The 21,178-nt window shown below is 43.0% G+C and overlaps 1 protein-coding gene across 3 annotated transcripts; it reads right to left on the bottom strand.

Annotated features, from left to right (window-relative positions):
• Window positions 1–1,355: 1,355 nt before the first annotated feature.
• On the bottom strand, window positions 1,356–19,407 carry FUCA2 (alpha-L-fucosidase 2). 3 transcript variants are annotated; one of them, XM_054722548.1, is made up of 8 exons: window positions 19,113–19,407; window positions 12,948–13,135; window positions 10,042–10,381; window positions 8,075–8,285; window positions 7,640–7,830; window positions 5,349–5,457; window positions 5,112–5,155; window positions 4,502–4,582 (listed from the first exon to the last, which is right to left on the bottom strand). In XM_054722548.1, exons 1-7 carry the CDS (start codon window positions 19,349–19,351, stop codon window positions 5,150–5,152), a joined length of 1,284 nt encoding a protein of 427 aa, XP_054578523.1. In that variant the 5' UTR covers window positions 19,352–19,407; the 3' UTR covers window positions 4,502–4,582; window positions 5,112–5,149. The 3 variants fall into 3 exon arrangements, with proteins under 3 accessions (XP_008138501.2, XP_054578523.1, XP_054578522.1); XM_008140279.3 differs by lacking the exon at window positions 5,112–5,155 and having other exon boundaries at window positions 1,356–4,582; XM_054722547.1 differs by lacking the exon at window positions 4,502–4,582 and having other exon boundaries at window positions 4,621–5,155.
• Window positions 19,408–21,178: the final 1,771 nt, after the last annotated feature.

The raw sequence follows: 21,178 nt of genomic DNA, 5'->3' as shown, positions 1-21,178 counted from the left end.
TGCTTCCACCTCTTGGCTATTATGAATGATGCTCCTATGAGCATTCATGTGCAAATATCTCTTCAAGACCCTACTCTCAATTCTTTTGGATATTTACCTTGAAGTGGGATTTCTGGATCATGTAGTTCTGTTATTAAGTTTTAGAGGACCTTTCATACTGATTTTTATAGTGGTTACACATTTTACAATCCAACAGTGCACATGGGTTCTAATTTCTTTACATCCTTGCTAATACTAGTTGTTTTGTGTGTTTGTTTGTTTTTTTGACAGTAGCCATTCTAATGGCTGTGAGGTGACATCTCGTGATTTTGATTTGCATTTCAGTGATTAGTGATCTTCATATTTATGTTGGCCTTATGTAAATCATCTTTGGCATAAGGTCTATACAAGTCCTTTGCCCATTTAAAAAAAATTGTATTGAGCCCAGCCAGTGTTGTTCAATGGTTAAGCATTGATCAATGAACCAGGAGGTCACAGTTACATTCCTCGTTAGAGCACATGCCCAGATTTCAGGCTCTATCTCTAGTAAGGGGCATGCAGGAGGCAACTGATTAATGATTCTCTCTCATCATTGATGTTTCTATCTCTCCCTTGCCTTTCCTCTCTGAAATCAATAAAATTATATTATAAAAAAATAAAACCTCCCTACAAACTAAAGCCCTGGACCAGGTGGCTTCACAGGTGAATTTTGCCAAAACCAGATAATGACTAGAAAGAAATAAAATTATTGGCCAATATCCCTGATGAACATAGATGCTGAAGTCCTCAACAAAATATTAGCAAACTGGATCCAGCAATACGTTGAAAAGATCATACACCATGATCAATTGGGATTTATTCCAGGGATGCAAGGTTGGTACAATATCCATAGCATTTTTGCTGTTATGTTGGGAAGACACTAGTTTTTCAAGTTTCACTTTAACTGGTAATATAATTGATGTCTTTTAATTTGTTTAGAAAAAAATAAGCATTTCCTTCTGAAACGAAATAATTCCTTTTCTTTAGTAAATCTATAGTGCTATATTTATGTAGGAAATTAGGGCAGAAATAAATCATGTATCATTAGTATATTATTTCAGTAATATAATAATTTCAGTAACATCATTTTGTGTTCCTCCAACATAAAGGTAGCTCAATAGTGGAAGGCAGAAAATGAATTATGAAGTCTCTTCTAAGTCCAGGTTGGCCTGAAGCCAACAGGTAGGGAGTCTATGTCTAAAATGTTCAAAAAAAAAAAAAAAAAGATTTAAATGTGGGAATAGGGCAAATGCTTCTTTTCAAAATGTGACAGAATATGATGTTATTTCTAATAGGGAGATATAACAACTGCATTTTGGGAAACAAGTGAATGTGTGTATAATAAGGATGCATCTCTGGTGACTCTTCCTTTTATTAACCCAGGATTTCATCCAAAGAAAATTTGAGGCTGAACAGATGTGGCCTTCTAAAAATACAAAGTGATCAGCTGAAAATTATCACCTACGATCATCTGCATCTGTAGTTATGACAATTGAAGAGATGACAAGGTAAAAACCACATGTATTTGAAGTTAATTGACCTTAGGCATTACAAATTTGTCTTCTGTCAGTACAGTAGGAACCCTCTTGTCTGGGACCCTTAGTTGTTTGGTTAATCGAAAAAGTCACTGAAGCAGGAATCATAAAAAATAAATAAATAGCCCTGGCTGGTGTGGCTCAGTTAGTTGGAATGTCATCCTGTGCCTGAATGGTCACAGGTTTGATTCCTGGAAGAGTATGTACTAAAGTGTTAATAGTGGTGATCTGAACAATGACTTTTCCTTTGAGCATTTCTGTGTTTTAAAATATCTACAGTGAACATTTATTAGTTTTATTACCACAAGGAAAAAAACAATTTTTAAAATAAAGACACAATTACTGTAAGCATTGGATATATATATATTAGGCCAAATTTATTATATACCTTCCAGTTGTATTAGTCTTCTAGGGTTGCCATAACAAAATGCCACCCACTGGGCAGCTTAAACAACCATAATTTATTTTCTCACAGTTCTGAAGGTGGAAAACTCTACGTGTCATCCGGTTTGGTTTCCCTTGAGGCCTCGCCTTGGTTTGCAGATGGCCCACCTTCTCACTGTACCCTTACATGGTCTTTCCTCTCTGCCTGTGCATCCCTGGTGACTCTTCCTTTTATAAGGACACCAGTCATATTGGATTAGGGCCCCTACCCCTGATTTTATTTAACCTTAATTATCTCTTTAAATGCCACACCTCCAAGTACAGTCGCACTGGGGATTAAGGCTTCAACATTTGGAAGCAGACACAATTCAGTCCTTAACACCACCAACTGCTAGCTACTCTAAAACAAGAATTTCCAACTCTGGATCGCACATGGAATTAAATTCAATGTGGAGAGAATTTAACAGCAAATTAAATTTTTTTTGTGTGTGTGTGAGACAGAAAATTTACTCCACCCTTCTAGGTTCTTGCAGCTGGTTTAATCAAATCAATATGAAACAGATAAGATAATCAAATTTAATCATGTGTGTACATATGAGAACTCCACATAGATGAGAGGTTCAGAGACAGAAAGTTAAAATGAGGCATATATGACATTCTAAGCTAAGGTTGAGGAGTAAGGGAAGGCCCATGGAGGCTTCAGAGGGAGGGAGGTCTTTGCAGGATGAAAAGAAAATCAGATGTTCAGTGCTTTGAAGTTTGTCCTGCCTGATTATAGAAAGGTCATAAAAATTTATTTCTTTCCACTATGTGTACAGCAATGACTGACATTTCTTTGTCAAAAATGTCTTAAATAAAGTGGGAGAACATGTGCAAGGTTTCTGATTGCAGAATTAAGTGGAGATGGTAAAGATTGTTGATTGACCCAAGAAGGCTTGTAACAACACTATTCTTGGAATTTTGTGGCTTTTCTCCTTTGTTATTAATATTAATTTCTATATTAATTCTAACAAAATTAAATATCCTGTCAAAGATTTTTAAGATACAGCTCCGGGATCCGGTTGGTGTCCCTCACTCTGAAGAAGCGATAATTCTTCCATTTTCAAAATAACTTTAAAGCACAACAACAGGGCATTAGCTCAGGCTCTTAGTAGAGAAAAAGAGAATTCTCGAAGAATGGCAACTGAAAAGATGTTATTGCAAAAAGAAGTGGAAAAATTGAATTTTGAGAACACATTTCTTCGCCTAAAGCTAAATAATTTGAATAAGAAGCTTATAGAAATAAAAGCACAATTGAAAAATTTGATAATCGCAGTTGAAATGAGCAATTTTTCTGAGTTCCATCAGAGTCCCTTTCCACTCCCAGCCAGCAAGAATAAACGGGTTAGTAAACAGTGTGTGTCGATGCGTTTTCCATTTGCAAGGGTTCCATTAACTTCAAATGATGATGATGATGATGATGATGATGATGATGAAGATGATGATGATGAAGATAAAGAAAAAATACAATGTGACAACAATTTTATATCAAAGTCATCATCTGATGTTCCTAATTTGGTATCAACAAGACAATCTTTATCAGCTCAGTATAATGTCTTAAAGAAAATAATCAAAATGTGTGTGGTTTAGATGACTCAGAACAGATTTCTTCTATTATTGATATACTTCCTAAAGGTGGTAGAACACTACAGGACTTGACAAATACCAAATTTGTTTCAAATAACACTGCTACATCTGAAAACAAGTCAGAAGATCTTATTTTAGAGCTGCCAAAACGAAGAAGGTGCACTCCTCTCAATTTGAATGAGCCAAATCTCAGAGACAAAATGAGAAGATAAGGATAATTGATTTATCCATTTTTATGTTTATATATGTGCATAATATAGCTATTTTGTAATATTAAATTGTATTATAAAATTTAAAATCTTTTTTGTTATTCTATAACTTCTATTCCAGCTTATTCAACTTTTTCAATGTAATAGATTTAACTAAAAAATAGCTGTTAACCTTTTAACCAATAAAATGTATAATAAGTAAAAAAAAAAAAAGATTTTTAAGATATTCTTTGTGTTTACTTTGTAGATCTGTCAGTTTACTTGAAACTTTAAAATGGTGAGAAATATATTTAAAAAACAAAACAAAACACCAAAAACGTATCTCTGGTGATAACTCTTATTATGGGCAAGGCCCCAAATTTAAATTCCTTAAGGAAGAGATAAAAGTTTCTCATGAGCCTTCAGGGTCTCAATTGCCCTCAGCTCAAAATAATACATTCCAAAGTGGCGCATCTTGGCAAGGCCTGTTCTGAATACAAGGTCACTGGAGAGTTACAATAGTTACATGGGTAATTTAAGGAGTAGGGGGGAAAGGGGCTGTATTACCTAAATAAATACTTGACTTTTCTTGACCCATTTTACATTTGCTTTCTCCATGTGCTATAATTATAGAAACCTGGTATTTTCTAGTCTTAGATGTAACTGCAGCATGAACCACTCCGCTGCACATTAGATCACGTTAGTTAGTGCTAGAGTCCAGCCCCATTTACAAGGCATCTGATGAAAGGTGAGATGTGGCAGTTCCACCATAATGCCATTTTTCTCCAAAGAGATCCATTTAAGTGGCTGTCCATGTCCCAGTAGTTTAACCTGAAATTAAAACACACACACAAGTGTCTCCAGGTGTATCTGTGACTTGCCCACTTTATTGAGAAGGGTGGTTGATATTCCTTATAAGCATTGTATACAGAAGATTCATTTTTTACTTTTATTTAGTAGTTCACAAACTATTTAAACATTAGATTTCAATTCCATCTTCTTTTCGGCCTGATCAACCATAAGCGTTAGAAATGAACTATGAAAATATGATGCAAGGAGAAGCATGTGGACAATTTAACTCCAAGAAAATTGTTGATTTCTTTAAAATAAGCTATAAAATATATTTAAATGAACTCAATACCAGACTTAGTGGTTATAACTATTAGATTAACCTTTAACTTTCTCCAAAGTATTTTATGCACTTAACATAGTAGGGTTAAGACTTCTTCCTTTTATTCTAATATGTTCTGGATGGAATGTCAGGGGAAGAATACAAATTCCAGTTCTATGAAAAGAATCATTTTGGATGCATACAGCAAACTCGAACAACATAAAATGGCTGTAAAGAAGAATATTTTACCTTGATGTGAATGGAGATGATATATCTGCTTTATAAGTTTAGTTCTGGGAAATGAAAAAAAAATTTTCAAAGGTTCTGGCCAAATATTGCCATTAATGAAGCTCATTTTAAAATTATTCTTCTGGGTAAATAAGAAGAGCACATATAAGGATCTCCTTAAAGTTAAAAGTTACGTTTTTATCAAGGATATTCTAGTCAACAATTTAAAGGAACAATAAAGATAAAATTCCCTCTTACCTCTGTTGACCCCAGAGTAGCTTTGGGTTGGCCAAGAAACAGCTGTCCTGATGTGGGCCATTTGAGAAATATGGCATAGACCAAGTTTTCTTTAGGTTTTGATGTGTACCTGGTTAAAAGGAGGGGGAAGCATAGTAATATTTCTCATTATTTATAGGTCAGGTCTGAATTATTTACAGAGATACTTCCATTTGGTAAATATTTACCAAGAGGGAAGTAACTCTCACAGTGAGGAGGAGAGAACAGGGCCACCTCAGGTAGCTGACATTGGTAGGAGCCAGACATTGGGGCTTTATAGGCCTTGTCGAATGCCTTGACTTTTTATCTTTATTTATTTTTTTAAAGATATATTTTTATTGATTTTAGAGAGAGGAAGGGAGAAGGAGAGAGAGATGGAAACATCAATGATGAGAGAGAATCATTAATCAGCTGCCTCCTGCATACGCCCTACTGGGGATTGAGCCTGCAACCCAGGCATGTGCCCTGACCAGCAATCGAATCATTGATAACTGGACAGGGTTATCTTTACTTATTTAAAGAAAACTTGATGGAATAACTGTTAATGATTGTGAAGTGCCAGATCAGACACTCTCATAGTCAAATATAAGTACAGAAAAAAAATTCCACAACCAGATTTAAACTGGGCTCTGTGAAATGAAGACTCAGTACTGATTTCTCATTATGGCTTCTCATAGACCCAAAATTCTAAAATTCTACAACCAGGTGCTTCTGTCTGCATTGCCTTAGTTTATTTTCTTCAATGAGCTTATAGTTTTTTTTTTAAGTCACAATTCAAGTGAAATCAAAGAACAGTTAGTCTAATCTGTTGATTTATACTTGATCAGCTATACTCATTTTGGTAGCAAAACAAGGTGAATTTTTAGAGCTCCACTCATACTACTCTTATCCTATCTAATAAAAGAGTAATATGCAAATTGACCATCACTCCACACACAAGATGGCTGCCCCATGTGGTCAAAGATGGCTGTCCCCATGTGGACACAAGATGGCTGCCACAAGATGGCCAGCAGGGGAGGGCAGTTGGGAGGGACCAGGTCTGCAAGGGAGGGCAGTTGTGGCGATCAGGCCAGGTGGGGAGGGCAGTTGGGAGGGACCAGGCCTGCAAGGAAGGGCAGTTGGGGGCGATCAAGCCTACAGGGGAGGGCAGTTAGGGGTGACCAGGCCGACAGAGGAGGGCAGTTGGGGGTGACTGGGCCTGCAGGGAAGGGCAGTTGGGGGGGACCCAGGCCTGCAGGAAAGAGCAGTTGGGGGGGACCAGGCCTGCAGGGGAGGGCAGTTAGGGTTGACCAGGCCTGCAGGGGAGGGCTGTTAGGGGCAATCAGGCTGGCAGGGAAGCAGTCAGGCTTCAATCAGGCTATCAGAGGAGTGGTTAAGGGGTGATCAGGCTGGCAGGCAGAAGCGGTTAGGGGCAACCAGGAAGGCAAGCAGCCGAGCAGTTGGGAGCCAGCAGTGCTGGATTATGAGAGGGATGTCTGACTGCCCGTAGGATCGGGCCTAAACGGGCAGTCAGACATCCCTTGAGGGGTCCCAGATTGGAGAGGGTGCAGGCTGGGCTGAGGGACACACCTCCCCGTGCACAAATTTCATGCACCAGGCCTCTAATGTATATATAAAATCCCACATTAGAAACCATCACATATGCAGAGTCTGATTCAGGATCTCATTGGTCCATAGAACCTTCCAAATCTCAGATAGGAGCCTGAGGCAAGGCTTTTAAAAAAAAGTACAGTAAAAAGAAAAATTATCAAGTTAAGATACTTAATTTAAAAGAAACTTAAGGTTTAGATTTATTTGGATACTATGAACAAGTTACAATTATTTTAATCAACTAGTGCTATTATTGGAGCTGATTTTTAATATTTTTTCATGCCCTTTGGCACTTCTTGCTTGCTAATTTGATGTGATACAATATCTGCAAATGTTAGAATTTACTTAACTGACTAAACAGAAGTCTCTCTTTTGGATTAACCACTCAAGGTTTTTCAATTTTCTAAATTGCTTATAATTTTTATAAGAGTTAACTACTTTTCACCAAAATTTGTCCACTATTAGTGGTATCTAGAGATGATTTGAGCTCAATTTGCTAAACAGTAAGTGTTCAAAAACATGCTTCCCCTTCCTTCTCTTTGTAGAAAATAAAGTTTAGAAAGTGTTGTGTATAGAAAGGCATTCATCCAATTTCCCTTTTTATCCTATTTTTCTCTTTATATCTCTGAGAAAATTTAAGTGCCTTCTTCTATCAGATAGCACTGGTAATAAGAATAACTTACCATACATCTGGGGTGACAGTATCATTTTGGGATCTCCAAGTGTTGGTTTCATAAATGGCTTCTCCATTGACTTTAAGCCAGGTCCCCATTTGCCTTAATCGCTCCTCAAAAATTGGAGAAATGGTGCCATCCTTAGTGGGCCCAATATTCATCAAAAGATTTCCTCCACATGAAACTGTTTCTACAAGTTGCTAAAAAAAATTAAGAATATATATAGTTTTTAGAGAGATAAAGCAATTCCATCACAAATGTATTAATATGTTGTATTTATGGGTTTACACAGGAATATTTAGTCACTATCTAGGAGAACAAGCATGGAAGACAGAACAGTGCCCTGTATTTATAAGCCACTGAGCTATACAAACAAAAAATGATTCTCACACACCCACACTAATAAGAATAATACCACAATTGTTACTAGACATTTCACTGTACCTTCACTAATTCTTCAATTGTAAGATAGTCACGGATTCCTGCATTCCTCCTATAGCCCCAGGAAAACTTGTCTATTGTCATGCAGTTTTCCCACTTGTGTGGCAGAAGGTGTCCTGGGTTATACCGATCACTGCAGGTATAGTAGCCACCGTGCTTACAGATGCTACCAGCTCCCCAACGGTCATTGGTGACTACTGTGTCCCGAACTGGGCTGGAATGAAAAACATACTTTTTAACAACAAAAAGTAAAAATTTTCAACACAAGAGGAAATGTCACTGAAAAGAGGTCTGACTGAAATCCACTCCTAAAAATGCACTCTAGCCATGGTTTTGAAGTCAAACGGACTTGGGCTGACTGCAGTCCTGTCTGTCACTTTCTAAGCTTCCTATCCTACAGCAAGGTACCTAATTCCTCTGAGTAAACAATTTCTTCAGCTCTCATTAGAATAGAAAAATTTATATAAAACACCTCTTCCAGTGCCCAGCACATACAGCACAAATAAGAGTATTATACTACTTTTGAAGCTTCCCCCCCAAATATTGTGAATGATACCCAAAAGTGAATTCACAATAAAGACATTCTTCTCACCATTGACTGAATCATCTCAGCTCTTTCCCACACAATTGTGCCTAGTACTGAAACATTTCAAGTAAGTCAGCTTGCAATCATGAAATTCCCTGTGGTATGAAATACCCTACAGTATTGTTTCTCATAAGAGGTGGTACCTCCAGCACCTCTCTACTTAGAGGGGACCGTTTTGATTCACAGATTGAACTGGATGGCTCCCAGTCTTTCCCATTGGAAGGGGTACCTGAAGAAACTGCTGTTCTAAATAGCAAGGCCTATCCAGAGTATTGTATGTAGGCCCTTTGTGGGCCCAGGGAACACAACAGAACACTCCCTGACTTCATAACACAGTACCAAGTACCTTCTGGTTACAAATATAAATTTGTTCCATCTAGTTTAAGCCTAATAGCAGAGCTCAGTCAGAACTCCCTATGCCAGTGATGGGCAACCTTTTGAGCTTGGTGTGTCAAACTTTGCCAAAAAACTGAGCATAACTTGGGTAGTGTGTCACTTTGAGGAAAAAACATTATTTCGCAAATGTTTCATCCTCAGGAGCAGCAAATGTTTCATCCTCGGCATGCGGCCGCCTCAGCAGCCACGTGTCATCAGAAATGGCTACGCGTGTCAGTGCTGACACGCGTGTCATAGGTTCGCCATCACTGCCCTATGCCAATGGGACAGGCTGGAACATGCTAGAAAGCAGTGGGAAAGAACAGGAAGAGGTGAGAATGATGAAGGGAAAAAGGAGACAGACAAGGGGGACATTGGTCATCAAAGAGTAAGAGGGTGAAAAGAAGAAGCAATTAGAGGGACTGAAAAGCACATAAGCAGAAACAGTCATGGGTAAATAGAGTTGTCCCAGAACAGGAGATGAAAAAGGGGACCCACAAAATTAATGTCTTCAAAATTCTGCATTCTGTGATTATTGGTCTGTCTTCAAAATCAGACTTTTGAATTGTATTTGACTCATGATTTATAATTCTTTTCTTTTTAAAAAAATACATTTTATTGATTTTTTTACAGAGAGGAAGGGAGAGGGATAGAGTTAGAAACATTGATGAGAGAGAAACATTGATCAGCTGCTTCCTGCACACCCCCTCCTGGAGATGTGCCCGCAACCAAGGTACATGCCCTTGACCAGAATCGAACCTGGGACCCTTCAGTCCACAGGCTGACACTCTATCCACCAAGCCAAACTGGTTAGGGCTTGATTTGTAATTCTTGATTATTTTGAGTAAATATTGATATATCTAATAAGAATTATTTATAATGATTTCCTTCCCCATACCATACCAGTACATGAGCCTGAAAGGAAATATTTCAAGAAGCAAGGGGATGAAATGTTATGCATGTATTAGGGACATTTAAGGTCTCTACAGCAGTCCAACAGCACACATGCCTTTCATTGTACAGCCAGGCTAAGAAACCTGTGCTGTTCCAGTAGCGATCGGGCGCCCCTCCATCGCCATCTGCCCACAGGACCTCCGGCCGGTACTTGTTCACCAACTCGTAGAGCTCAGGCTGCATCTTAGAAACTGGAAACTGTCGCTTCTGGAAGGAGCTGGATTCATCATCAAGGAAGAGCGGATGAAACCACTCAAAAAGGGAATAGTAGAGTCCAAAACGCAGGTCAGTCCTGTTCCTAATGGCTACCTCCAGTTCCTTGACGATGTCCCTCGTGGGCCCCTCATCTACAGCATTCCAGTTCCACGAGTGCTCGGAGCCCCACAAGGTGAAGCCTGCACAATTAGGTTAACAACCTGTGTAAGTAGGTCCACTTTATTTTAGGTAAATCTCTACCTATGCAAATGCAAAAACATATCTGATCATACACATGGTATATAAATAACTGCTTCTACAAACAACTGTTATGGCAATTTTTTTCATGATATACTGCTTTTATATGAGCAACAAATGAGAATTTAAACAAGGTAAACTGAAGTTTTTAAAAGTAACTCTCACCTGGCAGGTGTGGCTCAGGGGTTGAGCTTTGACCTATGAAGCAGGAGGTCATAGTTCAATTCCCAGTCAAGGGCTCATGCTCGGGTTGCGGGCTTGATCCCCAGTATGGGACATGCAAGAGGCAGCTGATCAATAATTCTCTCTCATCATCGATGTTTCTATCTCTATCCCTCCCCCTCTCCCTTCCGCTCTGAAATCAATAAAAACATTATTTTTTTATTTAAAAAATAAATAAAAATAACTCTCAGGGTACTAACAAGATCTGTAGAGTCTAATCTGTCTTCTGTGTTTTCCCTCCTAGAATATAAGCTCCTTGAGGAATGGCATCATGTCTGCCCTGTTCCCTGTTATAGTCCCCGCCAGCTGTAAGCACTGGGTCTAACACGAAATCAGCAATCATCATTAGGAGGTCACAGCTAAGATTAAAGTAGATTCCCCAGTTTTAGGGTTATTATAGTGTGATTCTTAGAACGCTGGTGATCCTTGTGTAGCAGTAAATCTTTGCACGAGGGGGTGGAGTGGGGATGAGTAGGACTCTAGTCTGTACTTTAAAATACTCGACCCACCATTTGTAATCTCATCCTACTCTAAAGTCGTAAGCTTAGATGTTGCTTCTTAAATTTCCTAAAAGTGAATTATCTACCAATCAAATAGGTCCTTCCATGCTGTCTGGAAGGTGCAGTGTGGATATTTTAAACCCTGATTCAAAATGTTCCAACTTGTCAGGCCCTAAGGTCAAGCAGTGCTGAAACCACATGGGTCTTCCGCTCAGTGTCACCACTGTACGCTCACACAGTGGTCTTCCTGCCTAACAAGCCCAGCAGGATCTGTTCCGGTTTTGTCTGTTGGTTTAATAAGCTCACTGTGCAATACCTTGTCCTTACAGCTCGGAGAAGTTCTAAGAGCAAGAAAATCAACACATTCACAAACAAATACACATCATAAATATTCATCCAATAGGAAAAACATCTATAGGAAAAAAATCATTAAGCCACTAGAATTCAGGCAAAGAGGAAACTATTCTAAGATAATTCCAGATTTGTGGTTTTAGTTCTTCCCTCCTACTCCCCGCCCCACCCCTGAAGGAAGCAATGGGGCAAGATTTCTTATACCAAGGCGAAGATGATCTTGCAGAGGAAATTGCCAAGTGAATTAACATTAAGTTGGAAGAATAACAATTTATTGATGCTTCCTTGATCTTATAAATACTTGAATGTTGAATGATAATGGGTGGAAATGATCCTATTAATGTAGGCCCACAGTGATGATTAACTTTATGTGTCAATTTGACTGGGTCATAGGGTACCCAGGTATTTGGTTAAACATTCTTGGTATGTCTATGAGGGTATTTCCGCATGAAATTAACATCTGAATAGATAAACGGAGGAGTAAAGCAGATTGCCCTTCCCAATGCTGTGGGCCTCATCCAATCTGTTGAAGGCCTAAATAGAATAAACAGCTGAGTTAGAAAGAAATCTTTCTCTCTGCTTGTCTTTGAGCTGAGATATTGGACTTCTCCACCTTTGGACCCAGGCTTGAAAAAGAACTTACATCATTAACTCCCCTGGTTTTCAGGCCTTCAGACTCAGGCTGGAACTACACCATCAGCTCCTGTGTCTGGACCTACACCATCAGCTCTTGCATCTGGACCACTCAGCCTCCATAATTGTGTGAGTCAATTTGTTGTAATAAATCTTTTTATATCTATTATACTTCCTATTGGTTCTGTTTCTCTGGAGAACCCTGACTAACACACCACTGTGTTTCCTTTGAGATATTCTTCCATTTCTGATATTTCTGGGCACCATTACAGTTCCATAATCCTTTTTCTTTCAGGTAATCTGTGTCACTTTCATCACTAGCAAATTGTCCACCATTTGGTCATATAAGAGTTGGCCAAAAGCACGGCCGTGTGTATCAGTAATGACACAAGACTACAGCGGCCTTACCCCATGATACCTTCCCAGAATGCATTACAGAGGTGAAATGAAAGGAAAGAGCAGAATTCCAATTATAAACTTTGACCTGCAACCCACATCCCATTTCAAATAGCTTTAATCAAATTTTGGAAATATTGCTAAATATGCCTATAACAAAAATGTTATCTCCCTTCCCCCCCCCACCCCCCCCCGCACCCTCCTCCGTTATGTGGAGGGTATGATCTTTCTGCATGCCTAATGCCTCTTAATTGGTGGAACATGTGGTCCCTTAAGTTATAAGCAAATGTCAGTAACCACTTATGGTTGATCCCAAGAGAATACTCTGGTTTCATGCTTTCTGCTTCCAAATGAACTACTTTACATTTCATAACCATCGTTCTTTGCAAATGTTACAGTTACTTACCCTCATGATGTTTGGAAGTTAAGACAACATATTTGGCACCAGAAGCCTGAAAAATATCTGCCCACTGGTTCGCATCAAAAAACTTTGCTGTAAATAGTGGTCCAAAATCTTCATATTTGAAATCAGGAGGGTAATTATTTTTCATAAAGTCCACAAATGTTTGTATTTTTTCCTTTTGCCAATACCACCTAAAGGGACAAACAGAAACAGCACATAAAACATATAAACATTTGAAATGATTGGGCCAACTCCCTTTACTAATTCTCCCTCACTCAAATATTACCCAGATTCACTTTTTCACTTCCCCACTAGTTAGACATTTCCTTAAAGAAAGTTTATGTAAACCAAAACTCCCCTCATTTTTCATCTATCCCTCTGTGAAGTCCGCTCAACTCATAAACTAGAACATTCTAGACAACCCAGCCATGCATTTTCTATTAATCCCCACTTTTAAATAGCAACATGTAGTATATATCTTTGTAACATAAGTGAGGAAAGCTTCAAAGGGAAAACTAAGTGCCTAAAACATAACATGGATCTATTTTATTCACTAGCAGAGAACAAGTGGGGGAGTAGGCAACAGTAAAATTAAGAAGATGCTGCTATTTTAATCTATTGACTCAGTCTTCAAGGATTCCTTGTTATCTGCATTATTCTGAGCAATGGGGCCTAAACTTCCTAAGCAAGGCTTCATGAGGAAAACTGTATCAAAAACATAATTTTACATTTTAGACAGATGTAGCAGTAACTTTCCTCATGCTGGCCAATGGAATGTAAGGGGATGCCAACTTGGAAAATTCTGGGAAATTAATAATAAGAAAAACTGACCTTCCTGCCTTTGAACAAGGTTATGTCAAGTTATGGCCGGCTACCATCATAAGACCATAAAGGAACAAGTCAAGAGGCTGAGGATGACCAACAGTGTCTATGTCTTTGATTTCATCAATGAGCCAACTACTTCGAATTCTCCTTATGTATGATAAGAAGCCCCTACTATCGCACATTTTATTTGGGTTTTCTATACCTTAAAGTGAAAGTATCCTAATTGATCCACAACACATTTGTACCTTTTAAACTGAACTACAGAAGAAAAACTGGGACACTCAGAAAGTTGAACAAGGATAAGGGATTTCTCCTATTTCCTCCTAGTACAATCTAGTTTGAACCAGCATTCTCTATATTGTCTAGAGCCGCTTTGCAAATTTCATCCAAATGCACAAGAAAAGAGGCACTTGAACAGTCCATCATTTATATTTAGTTTTGCATTGCCTATAAGGACAGCCAGATATACTCATCGGTACTGTTGACTGCCCACAAGTCAAACTGGGAAGGGGAGCAGAGGTTTAGAAAAGATACAAGGGGAAACCATGATAATTAAAGAATCATCTATAGCAGTGGTCGACAACCTTTGGACCACTGTTTGGCAGCCACAGGTCTACAGGGTTAATGCACTTAAAGACTGTCAGAAATATACTCTATCTTGTTTTGTTTGAGAAGTATTTTTATTGTTCTCGGTCACAACAAAAAGCCCTGTGTTCACTGGTAGAAAATAAAAAGTTTACCACTGCAAAGAATAAAATTACTCAAAACTAGTCTGTGGCAGAGCATTGGTTTCAATTAACAAACATTAAATCCTCTTCTAGCACCAAATGTACAATTTAACTAATCTTCATAGTTGAACAAAATAACTTAAAATATAATGTATTATCCTATCTAATAAAAGAGTAATATGCAAATTGACTGTCACTCCAACACACAAGATGGCCACCACCATATGGTCAAAGATGGCCGCCCCATGTGGACACAAGATAGCTGCTACAAGATGGCAGGCAGGGGAGGGCAGTTGTGGGTGATCAGGCCAGCAGGGGACGGCAGTTGGGAGGGACCAGGCCTGCAGGGGAGGGCAGTTGGGGGTGATCAGGCCTGCAGGGGAGGGCAGTTGGGAGGGACCAGGCCTGCAAGGGAGGGCAGTTGGGGACGATCAGGCCTGCAGGGGAGGGCAGTTGGGACGATCAGGCCTGCAGGGGAGGGCAGTTGGGGCAACCAGCCCTGCAGGGGAGAGCAGTTAGGGGCAACCAGGCCAGCAGGGGAGGGCAGTTAGGGGTGACCGTGTCAGCTGGGGAGGGCAGTTGGGAGGGACCAGGCCTGCAGGGGAGGGCAGTTGGGGGAACCAGGCCGGCAGGGGAGGGCCGTTAGGGGTGACCGGGCCAGCAGGGGAGAGCAGTTGTGGGGGGACCAGGTCGGCAAGGGAGGGCAGTTGGGGGGAACCAGGCCTGCAGGGGAGGGCAGTTAGGGTGACCAGGCCTGCAGGTGAGGGCAGTTGGGGGAAACCAGGCCTGCAGGGGAAGACAGTTAGGGGCAACCAGGCTGGCAAGGGAGGGCAGTTAGGGGTTACTGGACCAGCAGGGGAAGGCTGTTCGGGGTGACCAGGCCTGCAGGGGAGGGCAGTTAGGGGTGACCAGGCTGGCAGTCGAGGGCAGTTAGGGGCAATCGGGCTGGCAGGCAGGTGAGCAGTTGGGACCAGCAGTCCTGGATTGTGAGAGGGATGTCCGACTGCCCATGTAGGCCCGATCCCACTGGGCAGTCGGACATCCCTAGAGGGGTCCCAGATTGGAGAGGGTGCAGTCTTGGCTGAGGGACACCCCCCCCCCCCCCCGCCCCGTGCATGAATTTCGTGCCCCGGGCCTCTAGTCCTATATAATAAAAGCCTAATATGCAAATCGACCAAAGAGCGGAACAACTGGTCGCTATGACACGCACTGACCACCAGGGGGCAGATGCTCAATGCAGGAGCTGCCTCCTGGAGGGCAGTGTGCTCCCACAGGGTGAGCGCCGCTCAGCCAGAAGCCCAGCTCATGACTGGCAAGCACAGCAGCAGTGGGGGAGCCTCTCCCGCCTATGCCGCAGGTGGGTGTTAAGGAGTGAGGGGTCCCAGACTGTGAGAGGGATGTCCAACTGCCAGCTTAGGCCAGGGGGCAGGCCTAAGCCAGTAGGCAGACATCCCCCAAGGGGTCTCAGACTGCGAGAGGGTGCAGGCTGGGCTGAGGGACCCCCCAGTACATGAAATTTCATGCACTGGGCCTCTGGTATTTAATAAAAGAAGAAAAAAAATCTGCTCATTTAGGTACCTAGCAAATGTGAAACATTTCAAAAAGAACTTCCAACTGTCTTACAGCACAAAATTGCACTTACAGATCTATAGCTTCCTAAAGTAAATATGTTTGGAATACATGGTATGGGAAAAAAGAAGCCCTTGTTTTATAGTTGACTAGTAGCCCGTTTGCACGAAGATTCATGCAATAGACCTTCATTCACCTGGCTGCCTGCACCAGTTTTCTGCTGGCACCGGGGACCCAGGCCTTGGCTGTGGCCACCGCCTTCTACTTTCTTTCAGGATCCCGGTGCCGGCAGAAAACTGGTGCAGGTGAAAACTGCACCCCAGCGTCCCTGCGACCCGATCGCAGGAGCGAGCCAACCCTCCAGGTCGGCTTGCTCTTGCAATCGGAGCAGGCACCCCGCTGGCGCCCAAGGCCCGGAAAGCCCCCGGCGGCTTTCCGGGCCTTGGGCTCCGCCGCACCCCAGCTTCCCTGCGATCGGAGCAGGCGCTTCCCTGCAACGGTTTCCTGGTGGGCGTGGTTGATGGGCATGGCTCGGTTGGTGGGCGTGGCTTGGGCGTAGCGAAGGTGCGGTCAATTTGCATATTTGTCTATTATAAGGTAAGATTTCAAAAGAGTAGATGAAAAGTACTCCATTTCTTACACAACTGGCCTAACTTAACAAAGGTTACTGGTTGCAGAAAGTCATGTCTTTGTAGAAAACAGTGCAAGGTATACTATGCAATATGTAGATTTTATACTATATACTACATATACTAGTAGTATATATTAAATTTGATGTACACTATATGATATGTATAATATAAAGTAGATTTAAATAGTCATTATTTTTATTTTACTTAGGAATACATATGTATATATATATATGTATAGATATGTATATATACATATATATATATCTATATATACATATATGTATACACACACACACACACATATATACTAGAGGCCTGGTGCATGAAAATTGTGTGGCGGTGGGGGGAGGTCCTTCAGCCCAGCCTGCACCCTCTCGCATTCAGGGAGCCCTCGGACCATGTCTGACTGAAGGCTTAGGGCTACTGCAGAGGCTCCCGCCACCACTGCTGGGCTCACGAGCAGTGAATCTCGCTCAGGGCTTCTGGCTGAGCTGCCCTCCCTCTGTGGGAGCACACTGAACACCAGGGGGCAGCTCATGCATTGAGCGTCTCCCTGCTGGTGGTCAGTGCACATCATAGCAACCAGTCCTTCTACCACTGTTGGGTCAATTTGCATATTAGACTTTAATTATCCTATCTAATAAAAGAGTAATATGAAAATTGACCATCACTCCAACACACAAGATGGCTGCCCCCATGTGGTCAAAGATGGCTGCCCCCATGTGGACACAATATGGCCACCACAAGATGGCCAGCAGGGGAGGGCAGTTGTGGGCGATCAGGTCTGCAAGGGAGGGCAGTTTGGGCAATCAGGCCAGCAGGGGAGGGCAGTTGGGAGGGACCAGGCCTGCAAGGGAGGGCAGTTGGGGGTGATCAAGCCTACAGGGGAGGGCAGTTAGGGGTGACCAGGCCGGCAGAGGAGGAAAGTTGGGGGTGACCGGGCCTGCAGGGAAGGGAAGTTGGCAGGGACCCAGGCCTGCAGGGGAGAGCAGTTGGGGAGGACCAGGCCTGCAGGGGAGGGCAGTTGGGGGTGACCAGGCCTGCAGGGGAGGGCAGTTTGGGGTAACCAGGCCTGCAGGGGAGGGCAGTTAGGGGCAATCAGGCTGGCAGGGGAGTGGTTAGGGGGTGATCAGGCTGGCAGGCAGAAGCAGTTAGGGGCAATCAGGAAGGCAGGCAGGCGAGCAGTTAGGAGCCAGCAGTCCTGGATTGTGAGAGGGATGTCCCAGATTGGAGAGGGTGCAGGGTGGGCTGAGGGACACGCCCCCCCACACACACCCGTGCGTGAATTTCGTGCACTGGGCCTCTAGTATAAGACATATATATCTTATATATACAGTATATATATATCTATATATATATACACTGAGTGGCCAGATTATTATGATCTCTGAATGCATAATAATCTGGCCACTCAGTGTATATCCTATATAATAAAAGGCTAATATGCAAATTGTCCCCTTGACTAGGAGTTCGACCAGCAGGCAGGCCGGCCAACCATCCATGTCCCCTTCCCCTGGCCAGGCTGGCCGGACCCCACCCATGCATGAATTCATGCACCAGGCCTCAAATACACACACACACACACACACACACACACACACACACACACACACTGAGTGGCCAGATTATTATGCATTCAGAGATCATAATAATCTGGCCACTCAGTGTATATCTTATATATATAAGATATATCATATATATATATGATAGCATTTATCTTGAAGAATTTAACACAAAGTATTTAATCAGGAAAGGTATGTGAAACACTTCAAAGTTGTAAGAGATTACATGCACATTCTTGCACAGGCAAGGTAAAATCTAAAGGGCAATACTCTTCATATAGTAAGGTGTTCTTTTTATTAGACTAACATTCTAGAACGTTTTTTATTAATTCCTAGAGGCACACATGGTAACATTTTAACACTGAAGAGCCAGTGAATGCCCAAATGAACAGATGTGTCTCATACCCATGCATTTATGTTGTCACCATACTTCATGGCAAAACAGCTGAAAATGAGCCAATAGCAGAGAGGACATCGCCCTCTCCAGGGGCAGTTAAGGTGCAAGCTTCAGTGCTCATCATGTGACCCTCACAAGTCGATTAATTTGGGCTAGTTTCGTCGTTGGATGGTTACACTGTAGCGTGATAAATACAAGTTGGCAAGTGCAACTATCCAGGAGCTGAGAAGTCAGAGCCACCTTAAGTGTCTGACAATAACTGCAGTCACCTGGAGGAAAAAGTCAATGCTCACCCAGGCCGAAAGCTTACACAATAAATTAGACATTTCACACCCGGAAATTCTAAACGCAGATAACCCACTGGGAGGCGAAACCGCAAGCCGTGGCGAGGAGGTGGCTGGAGGCCGGGGGGACAGAAAGAGAGCCCGAGGAGTCACGGAGGGAGGCACACTCACCAGAACCATTCGCTCCCGAAACTGGGCACGGAGAACACGCCCCAGTGGATGAAGATGCCGAACTTGGCCTGGTCGAACCAAGCGGGCAGCGGTCGGGCGTCCAGGGACTCCCAGGTGGGGTCGAAGCGCGGGGCGCGGGCGGGACAGGGCGCGGGCAGCAGCAGCAGCAGCAGGTGGAGCGCGAGCCCTACCCCTACCCCCACCCCCGCCCCCACCCCAGGCTGGGCCAGGGCCGGCATGCTCCCGCCGCTGCGTCCTGCCGGCTCGCCCCCCGGCCTTCCGAAGCGCCCGCTAAGTAGGCTCCGCCTCCTGTCACCTGACCAAACTGTCCCGAGAAGGCGAGGCCCCGCTGCGGGCCGGATCCGTGGTAGTGGCCGCTGTGGGCGGGCGTGGGGCGGGCGGCCCCGGGAGGGCTGCATTGCTCACTGGCACAACCTAGGAGCTTCACCCCCACGCCAGCCAGCCCGGTGCCTGCCGAGCTGAGGTTCCCGGTTTGGGGGATGAGAATGAGTCGGGTTTGGGGACCTGTGGGAGGAACTCTCCTCCAGCTGCAGGATGATTACAGAAACCTCCTGAGAGGGCAAGGGGACCGGCACGCCAGGAATCGTGCTTAGCTCTGGGAGCCCGAGTCTGTATCAGGTGACATTCCAACTTTCTCATTCAGGGCGGGGGGCCTCGGAATGTGCATTTCACACCAAGCGCTGGTTGCCCTGCTGGTTCCGGCGCCAGCTTCTGAGCAGAACTGCATCAGAAACCCAGGCGGGCTAAGGCGGTGACAGTTACAGGCATCTGGTGACACTGTTAGAGGCACCGCTCACAGACGCCCGGAGGTGCTACCGGACAGCGCCCTAAGTCAGGACTGTCCCCAACCTCGATTCTTGTCTTCTCCTATAAATGAATTTATACGAGAGGCCTTGATTGCGTTGTGATGAAGCCAATTTTATTAAAGCAATTAATGCATGCACCTTTATTGAAGAAGCAAGGCAAGCAAATCTACACATCTGGTTTATGAAGCACAGACTTTCTCTCAGCGAATCAGAAGAGTGAGTTGGGTGGGGGGTTTGAGGTGTTATGTACCCGCCTGTCTATAGGTTTCAGAATTCCTCTGCTGACTGTTTTGGTACAGATTAATTCTTTTTATTTTGTTGTGGCCTTCCCAGATTTTATGAGAAGCACCTGGCAATTTTATCCTGCCAAGCATCAAGACAGCTGCCTTCTCTGCTTAGGGAGTAAATTGCCCTTTTTCCCTTTCCCCTCCCTGCCTCCTTTCCTGCATTCTCTTGTTCCGGAGGCTTTTAACCATTTGCTCTGGAGTGTCTTGGCTGGGGAAGATAATGGCTTGTTATTTACAAGCTGGCTGCAAATTGCCCATGCTGTTTGGCCTTGTTTTAACGTTCCTGTCTCAGTTTCCCTATTCCACCTGCCCTGGAATTTTCCTAGCTCCTTACTGGCCTGTAACAAGACCAGTGGGGTTGAAATAGGAATTTTATGGGTGAAATAGACAGGTTTAGGGGTTTTTTTAAAATTAAGGGGCCCATGGAAAAAACACCTGACTACAGAATTACAAAAGGGTACATTTCCATAAGACAAGGGAAAGGCAGAAGTTACATTTCCATAAGATAAGGGAACTGGGAGTAGCCAAAGGTCTATATTTACAAAATAAAGAAGGAGGGACTCTCACCTCCCAGGTGAGGTTTGACCTTTGAGCTCAGGAGTTGCTATAGTGACCAAATCAAAGGGGAATGGTGGCAAATCAGAGGGGATATCGTGGCACAAAAACCAGCCTTTATAAACCTGGGATAAAGGAACTCGGTGGGACTCTTTCCCCCTCCCCACATGGGGATCTGTACTTGTTCTTCAATAAATGTCCACCTTTGCCATACCATCTTCCGTCCATGGACAAAGAATCTGGGGAAGCCATCCTGCCCAGGGGAACACAGCATGTTCCAGTCCAAAAGTCCTGTATCAGGGTCAATGTTTAAGAAATCTGCAGGCTTGGGAAAAGAAGCCAGACGTGGAATGAGCCATCAAGGGGCATCACCAAGGCTCACGTCTCCTCTTCTTAT

This window comes from Eptesicus fuscus, chromosome 10, assembly GCF_027574615.1.
Source record: "Eptesicus fuscus isolate TK198812 chromosome 10, DD_ASM_mEF_20220401, whole genome shotgun sequence".
Lineage (NCBI taxonomy): Eukaryota > Metazoa > Chordata > Mammalia > Chiroptera > Vespertilionidae > Eptesicus > Eptesicus fuscus.
Note: the sequence above shows the minus strand (reverse complement) of the source record. Positions and strands in the feature narration are given on the sequence as shown.

Bases quoted from the DNA above. Each gene is read 5' to 3' on its own strand.
- FUCA2 (XM_008140279.3), bottom strand. From the start codon at position 19,351: ATGCCGGCCCTGGCCCAGCCTGGGGTGGGGGCGGGGGTGGGGGTAGGG. The intron at 10,382-12,947 runs GTAAGTAACTGT...CTAATTGTGCAG, and splicing joins AACTTCCAAACATCATGAGG to GCTTCACCTTGTGGGGCTCC. The intron at 7,831-8,074 runs GTACAGTGAAAT...AATTTTTTTTAG, and splicing joins CAATTGAAGAATTAGTGAAG to CAACTTGTAGAAACAGTTTC.